We start from the raw sequence: 8,575 nt of genomic DNA, 5'->3' as shown, positions 1-8,575 counted from the left end.
ACTTCATCGATTTACAACATCCCCAATGCTTCCTATCATCATATTTCCCCATTTGGTCCTACTTTGAATTTGTTTATTGAATTTAACACCATTTGTCACCCATTGAGACAGACATGCCTGTAAAAGCAAATTATTTACCAGAGAATAACCTCACCAGAATAGCTTTGAGCGATTTGGGGTGAAATCTATTTTTTTCGTTCTCGCAGGTGCAATCTGAATCAATTAGATTAATTAGGATAATGCCGCATGCCCAGGAGATTTGCGTGGACCCTGTTTGCCCTTCATATCCTCCAAACTGGCATATTTGGTTATTTATAAGAAGGTTCCAAATGTAATATATGGATTTATTAGGCAGAGGGATATTCACGTGAAACTGCATATGTGTCACAATTATAACATGCATAATTCACCGGAGCGTCTACCAAATGCATTAAATCGACATGGCAGCTACTAACTCAAACATGCACGTTCATTATCATTATATTATAATGTGCAAAGATAACATGATAAAGCACATTAGTATACCATGGACTTTACATTCAGAGGTATTATGGCAAGCTAAAATATGTTTGTTCTGATAAGACACTATTTAAGAAATGTTTTCTTTTTTTTCATAATTGATGCGTGTATTTGAAAAAATCAGAAGGTTTTTCAATTGAGCCAGGGATACCGCTAGGCGGTTGGGAAGTGTGGTTTTTTAAGAGTTTAAAAACAAACTCTTAATATCTAATATGGCACTGAGCTACAATTTAATCAAATAGAAGAGTCCATAAACATAACTGTCCATTGTTTTTCTTTATACACTAATTTCTCTAATAATAATAATAATAATAATGATGATGATAAATAATAGGTGGAAAGTAGAAGATGAGAAGTCACTTTACCGAATATGTGCTTAGTGTGGGTCGTGTGACAGCCAAGGGTTTTTGTTTTTTCAGGGGGAAATTTATATTTGGGAGAATTAATGAAGCCAGGGTTCTTATACACTGAGTGATTTTATGCTTAAACAGCAGCACAGGGACGCATGCCTGTTAAATAGCGGTTTAATTCGGATTACAGTTAATTGGGTCTTTCTCTATTGTTAGATGATGTGGACACGGTTTAGGATTAGCGGAGAGTGGATGGTCGCTCTGCCATGTTAGCCAACGAGACTTTGGTGTGGATGGACAGATGAGAAGCGCTTCCATAATCAGTGAGACTGGAGGGATAAATAAGTGGCAGGTTGCCTCCAGTGCTCTGTTGGGGTTTGGAGGGGGTTATTGGGTTATAAAGGATTCAGATCTGCCGGCTCGGTTGGGTTTGAGGCCACAGGCTGCATGCCTCCTGGAGCTGCTCACCCAGCCAGAAAACAGGCTTTTGTTGGGAGCGTGTGCAGCTCGCGTGCCTCTCCCCGGACAGCAGTCAGACTGGAGAGGACACGAGTGGGGCTCACTGGGATTTAACTAGAGGAGGCGAGTGCTGTGGATCGCTCTAAATCCACTCATTACGTTAAGCCTGCCAGGAGGTGAATAGGGGATCCCAACCAGCAGGGCTAGCATGGATGACTCGCGATTAAAATGGGAGTGAAAAAAAAATTTAAAGACCCTTCAAGTTAAATTAACAAAACGCAGAATAAATATACAAAGAGATAGTGGAGCCCGTTTTAGATGATCGCAGAGAGTGGAAACATGTGCGAATCATACATGATCGAGTGCATGTGTAAAAGTCTGCTAGCGAATTGGTTAAATGTATGCGTAGCTTGGAAACCAGAGGCTACTAGCCTTTGACCTAGACTTGATGTTGCTATGAGTCATTTATCCTGTTGTCTTATCCCTCCTGCCTCTGAAAAGCTTAGGCACAATTCAGTACGGTACCTGTTTAGTCCATCTGTCGGTCTGCCTCTCTATAGAGAGCTTCTCAACATTTCCCACTATTAAAGAGTGTATAGATACAGTATATATAATAAGATGATATATAACCTTCCCAAGAATACAGGTTTTTCAAATTATTATTATGATTATTATTATTATTTATTCATTATGTGTGTGTGTATAAATGTGCATAGCTTTGCATATCTAAAGGTTAAATTCGCATTTTCTCTCTCTGCACAATAAATGTAAAAGGGACATAGAAGGGAAAGAGGATTTATTTCGTGTCATCAGAGCACGAAATATGTAGAGAATTAATGCCCCTGCTTATATTGTTCGGAATATATTACTACAGTGCATTTCCCTAAATAAGGTATGTAATGTACGGTTGGATGGGGATTGCTTGTGCAGTTTAATGTACTGGGATCTGCGCATTGTGCTGGATAATCCCCATAAAAGGTTTGACTTTTAAGTGCAGCTTAAAGTGGAAATAAAACAGTGTGTATCAAATCAATAATAAGCAAATTGAGAATGTGAAAAGACCTGCTCACCTCACATCAATTCAATTATCCGAAAGGGTAATAATATGTTCTGTGGGTGTATATTGTTGGGGTAATTCAGAAAGGTGCGATGGAGTGATAGACCGGTGGTGCAGGGCTTGGGGGGTTTACATGGGTGTTAAGGAATATGATTTCTATTAAATTTGGGGACTGCATGGGAACGCGAGAGGGGTGCCGGACTTCTGCACAGGATGAATAAGGAGGAAAGGCTACCCTAAACCAAAGCTTGAGTAAAATGTTCTCCGATGGGGGGATTTAATTATAGTTAAGCTTTTGGGGATTAAAAAACACAAAATAAGCATCTTTTGCTGTACACAAAATGATAAACTACTTTAATACGTTAAAAGAAATTCAGCACTTGTGTCATTAGAACACGTGTTGGGATATTATATATATATATAGATATATATATATATATACATCTATATATATATATATATAGATGTGTGTATATATATATATCTATATATATATATATATATATAGATATATATATATAGGAAAGAGTTTAGCATCATTTATTTTGAATACTGAAAAATGAGCTACATAATAGCAAGGATCAGCATCTAGATAAGTCAATGTATTGCACTTAACAGAACAATTACATCGGCAACAATGATACATTTTGCAATGTAGCTCTGAACACTTAGCTCCCATTGCGTGTATTTTAAGTACTATAAAGGAATTCTTGTCATTTTGATTTTTTTATTATTAATATTATCTTGGGTTTAAATGATTAATTACTAGCTTATGCAAAATACCGCAATTAGTTTCTATGGAAGGAACTGAATTGCCGGGGCATCACTGATATGTTAATTTATATAAACGCTATATACCGTACAGTGGATTGAAAATGACTAATGATTGGCCACCTGAAAAATAATAGTATGTGCCCCTGTATGCCCAATGAAGATAAGATTGATCGCAACGTAGCCTTTGACTCAGCGCACCAAGGCAGAAACTGTGTAGCTTATCACAGGCATCCTGGGGGGCCTGATGGCTACAAGGGCTCTAGTCTTTTGGTTGGAAAACATATTTACTGATACGGGAAAGACGGAGGATGGAAAGGATAGATAGATAGATAGATAGATAGATAGATAGATAGATAGATAGATAGATAGATAGATAGATAGATAGATATTATATACTATATGATAGATAGATAGATAGATAGATAGATAGATAGATAGATAGATAGATAGATAGATAGATAGAGATAGATAGATAGATTGATTGAAAGTGTTGGAATCTCATGCAGACACCAGGAGAGGATGCAGTGCCTACTGATTAATGGCAATTTGCAAATCAGGGGGCACCGTGAGGTCTCGGAGATACAAGTGAGAGGCACAGTGACTGCAGCCTCCTTCTGCCATTCCCTTCTGTCACTTGTGCACACAATGCCCGGGGATGAAGGGGTTAACCCTGTCCTGCGGGTACAAACAGGTTTGCAGAATCTGTAACTGGCGACAGATGGCTACTTTTTTTCCCCTTGGCCACAAAGGGATGGAATAGAGAGAGGCGCTGAATACAAATCGTCGGGGAGGAGGGAGCAAGCTGGGAAAAGGGGGGTCAGATCACGTGATTCCCGGGCCGTTTGCCTGACTTAGGTGACCATATGGCGCGTGCCGGGGAAAGTTGGGGGCGGGGACTTCATCATCGCGCATGCGTATAGAACACCGTGCCTGTACCAGCACCTTTCCTCCTGCCGTCTGCCTCCTCCTCCTAATCACTTGTCTATTAGCGTCACGGGAACCGCTATAAAACCGGAGAGACTCATCACAGCGCCTCAAAAATAAAAAACCACGAAATCTCAGCATTGCACAGAAACTCTGCTTCTCATCATTGAAGGGGTTATGAGATTATCACTGCTAAGGATACGCTATAATTAAGGTAAGAGTATCATTATTAATTATTATTATTAATATTGTATTATTATCATTTATTGTGTATACATATATATATATATATATATATATATATAGCGCCATCATATTCAGTATCGCTGTATACCTGAATTTACATACCCAACACAAATTAAGTTTGTGTGTAATGTTACTACCGACTTCTCTTGCATTATTTAAATGGACTGTTTCTATATACAAAACATATACCAATAAACCAATATTCTGATTATTTGGATAATAATTACAATTTATTGATGTAACCCAACCTCTGCTATATATATTTATATATTATTTTATTAAATCATAAAGATATATAGGTGTATTTATTGGTTGAGGTGTCTCAAAGGATTTTCTAGATTACTAGAACACGCACAGAATGTGAATAGCGGCTTTAAAGCAACATATGCTACCTGTTACAGCGAGTGCAGACACCGCTTTTCAAGCAGGCACTTGTTATTAATGTAGTAGCTGCATAAAAAGCACTATTCTTATCTGGCAAATTAATGCATTAGGTCATACTATAGCATGGGTAAGATGTCAAGTATTATATCTGTTTTTTTTTTTATATAATCTCGGTTTAAAGGGAAATACTTGAGCTAAATCGATTTAGTAAAAGTGCAGATGGGGAATGTTTATATTAAAAGGCATCCTGCACCTGATACCTCTCTCCCAGGCGCCAGTTCTATTTCAGAATAGTGTTTCCCCCTCTAGAGAATTTCGAATTAATCTTGAGAAAAAGAGCAAAAGTTATTTTTTTATTCCCATTATCTTAAAACAATTTGAAAAAGGACATTAAATCAAACCTTACGTGGTTACTGATTCCATTTCACTTATTATACAAACACATAAATCATATTTCAGTAATCTATTTAAGATCAGCAATAATACCTTGGAGTTGCATAACAGCATTGGAAAATATATCTGATTACACTGGAATAAAGGCAGGCAAAGATATTCTTATAAAATATACTTAATTATGATATTAATTTAGTTTGGGTTTATTTGTTATAAGAGTTAGTTCCTGGGAAGCCAAGGTATATCTTGGTATACTCTATACATCTGCAGTTTAGAGGAATTAAATACTATGTTTGAGTATTATTTTACTTTTGTAGTTAATAAACTAGATGTTTTTTATTCTCTTTTTCAAAACAGAATTAAAAATGACCAAATCCTACCGAGATAATGGTTTGATCATGCCCGAGTCCCAGCTAGCTAGAGGTTGGGTGGATGAATGTTTGAACGCTCAGGATGAAAATGATATGGAGAAAAGGGAGGAAGAGCTGGAGAGTTTGATAAAAGATGATGATAACGATTCTCTTAAACATAATGGAGATGAGAATGATGAAGAGGATGGGGAAGATGACGATGATGATGACGATGAAGAGGATGACGAAGATGATGAAGACAACGATGACCAAAAACCCAAAAGACGTGGTCCTAAGAAGAAGAAGATGACCAAAGCGCGTCTGGAGCGCTTTAAAATGAGGCGGATGAAGGCCAATGCCCGAGAAAGGAACCGTATGCACGGTCTCAACGCTGCCCTCGACAACCTGCGCAAAGTTGTCCCCTGTTACTCGAAAACGCAAAAGTTGTCCAAGATTGAGACTTTGCGCCTGGCTAAAAATTATATCTGGGCTCTTTCTGAGATTTTGAGATCCGGGAAAAGTCCAGACTTGGTGTCTTTTGTGCAGACCCTCTGCAAAGGATTGTCCCAGCCTACCACCAATCTTGTAGCTGGGTGCCTTCAGCTGAACCCCAGAACTTTTCTTCCAGAACAGAACCAGGATATGCCACCACATATGCAAGCAGCCAGCGCTTCCTTCACTTTGCATCCTTACTCATACCAGTCGCCTGGTCTTCCTAGCCCTCCTTACGGTACCATGGACAGCTCTCACATCTTTCACGTCAAGCCCAATTCTTATGGAACAGCTCTGGAGCCCTTTTTCGAAAGCACTGACTGCACCAGCCCTTCTTTTGATGGTCCTCTCAGCCCTCCACTTAGTGTAAATGGGAACTTTTCTTTGAAACACGAGCCTTCTTCTGAGTTTGATAAGAATTATGCCTTCTCCATGCACTATCCAGCAGCCACTATAGCTGCAGCCCAAGGTCACGGATCATTGTTCTCCAGCGCTGCTCCACGATGTGAGATCCCCATAGACAGCATCATGTCATATGATGTCCACTCACACCATGAACGAGTCATGAGTGCCCAGCTTAATGCCATCTTTCACGACTGACTTTGTTTTGAAAGATCAAATCCATTAAACTAATGTATTCAACTGTCTCGTTTACAAGCAGCAGCCAGTATTGGCACCATTGCTGCAAAAGTGCAAATTGCCCTTGGTTCTAGAGACTCACCTTAATGATTATTTACTGCCTTTAAAAGCGGGGATCTAAGGTTCCTTTCCTCCCAATGTATTATACTTTGTAAAGCTCTTCTACCCTAGAACCACTCCCTAAAATTGGAGTGTAAGCATTCTGCTCATATCGTGTTATTTATCTGATCCAGATAAACAAACAAAAAATCGCAAGCAATAATTAGGATCTATGCAATTTTTAAACGAATAATGGGCCAATCAGATACATATATATAAATATATATATATAAATATATTTTTCAACCAACAGTTTACTACGACTTGTTAATGTACTCATGCTGAATTATTTTGTTGTGATTTTTGTACAGAATTTTTAATGACTTTTTATAATGTGAATTTGCTATTTTAAACCATACAGCTCCATCGATATTTTATACATGCGGTAAAAAAAAAATCGAATTATATCTAATTTATCCAAAATAAATGTAAATATTTTAAACCAGAAACGAGATAATTAAACTGTTTTTGTGTTGCCTTAGACGTTTTTATTTATTATTTTTTTGGAGAAAAAAAATAGAGATTAATCTCTCCTACAGATTAGACGGTTCCAGTTACTCATATTATTGTTACACCGCCACCGGCAGGTGATTTTATTACCGACCCTTATTATGTGGGTTAAGCTTGTATACATTTTCGCTGAATTTATTTGACTTTTTATTCATTTTTTTTAAATTCACTAATCGTATGCCATCTCCGGATACAAAACCTGATTACTTTGTAAATGAAAAAAAAAATCAATGATACATCTATGACGCATGAATCAAAGTTTCTGTTACATTTTTTATGGAAACTACGTTAATTGCCGGCGTGTGAGCTACATTCAGTGGTAACTTAGTGCAGTAGTTTGAACCGATACAAATCCATTAAGTCTGCAATTAGGTTAATGGTTACCGCATGTTTAATACATTGATGTATGAATTGTAAATTTGGTTCAACTAAAATGAATTTGTACTGTAAATTTGTATGTAATCCTGTATTTTATTATGTACTGCACTCTGGAGTTAAGCACACACAAACACATCCACTTAATTAAGAAAATGCATTTAACATTTTTATTCAAGTTTTCATTCCTCTCAATATGATTTTTTTAATTATTATTATTGTAAGTAATTCCTATGGGATTATTGTTTTACTCTGATAGCTCATGCAAGTGGAACGTTTAATATTTGTAGAATAAATTGATTAAAACAAATAACCGGCTTTCTTCTTAGTGATTTTTTTTCCATTGGTTTGAAAATATTTACATACTTATGTGATTTAATGTAATTTAATTCAGTCTTTACGTTCTTTTTTTGTCCAGGAGCATCTGTGAATCTTTAAGGTACCTTTTATATACTGTGTGTATTATAGTTATTTTAAGTGTTCTGCAGCCTTGTAAGTCCACAATTCTTCCACACCCTATAGAAATCATTGAAAGATTAAGCACACCTTACCTGTTTGTTGCTTGTTATGAATATTAGAGAATTCAGTGCAATCCACTGTGCAATCACATGGTTAAAGTAACCTAAATGCTTTTATTAGAGAAACTGGGTTAAAAAAAATATATGCCCCCCTATCAGTACAGACAGAACTAGCTTCCCACCATAGTTTATTCAAAGTGGGCTAGCCACAGATGTTGCTTCTGCAGGGGAGGTTTTAATTTATGAAAATTATATTTTTTATGCATGGAAGCACTCTGCACAACACAGCCTGATCCCATCTGAGGAGGGTGATGCCACAAACACAGGAGCACAGTAGCAGTTCTCCTACTTTCTTCTTCTTTAATTTAAAGGGCACCAGCTCTATTGGTAATTTCATGTACATAGAATAGAACAGGTTTTAAATCAATGTGGTGATGTGATCATCAAGTAAATGCTGAAATTGTTAAACACCTGCTTTGTGAATTA

At 37.2% G+C, this 8,575-nt stretch overlaps 1 protein-coding gene across 1 annotated transcript; it reads left to right on the top strand.

Annotated features, from left to right (window-relative positions):
- The first annotated feature begins 4,135 nt into the window (after nt 1-4,135).
- Nucleotides 4,136-7,884, top strand: NEUROD1 (neuronal differentiation 1). Its single transcript, XM_053471947.1, has 2 exons — nt 4,136-4,297; nt 5,464-7,884. Exon 2 carries the CDS (start codon nt 5,472-5,474, stop codon nt 6,546-6,548), a length of 1,077 nt encoding a protein of 358 aa, XP_053327922.1. The 5' UTR covers nt 4,136-4,297; nt 5,464-5,471; the 3' UTR covers nt 6,549-7,884.
- Nucleotides 7,885-8,575: the final 691 nt, after the last annotated feature.

Source organism: Spea bombifrons, chromosome 7 (assembly GCF_027358695.1).
Source record: "Spea bombifrons isolate aSpeBom1 chromosome 7, aSpeBom1.2.pri, whole genome shotgun sequence".
In the NCBI taxonomy this organism is placed as follows: domain Eukaryota; kingdom Metazoa; phylum Chordata; class Amphibia; order Anura; family Pelobatidae; genus Spea; species Spea bombifrons.
Note: the sequence above shows the minus strand (reverse complement) of the source record. Positions and strands in the feature narration are given on the sequence as shown.

Coding starts and splice junctions, on each gene's coding strand:
- NEUROD1 (XM_053471947.1), top strand. CDS start 5,472: ATGACCAAATCCTACCGAGATAATGGTTTGATCATGCCCGAGTCCCAG.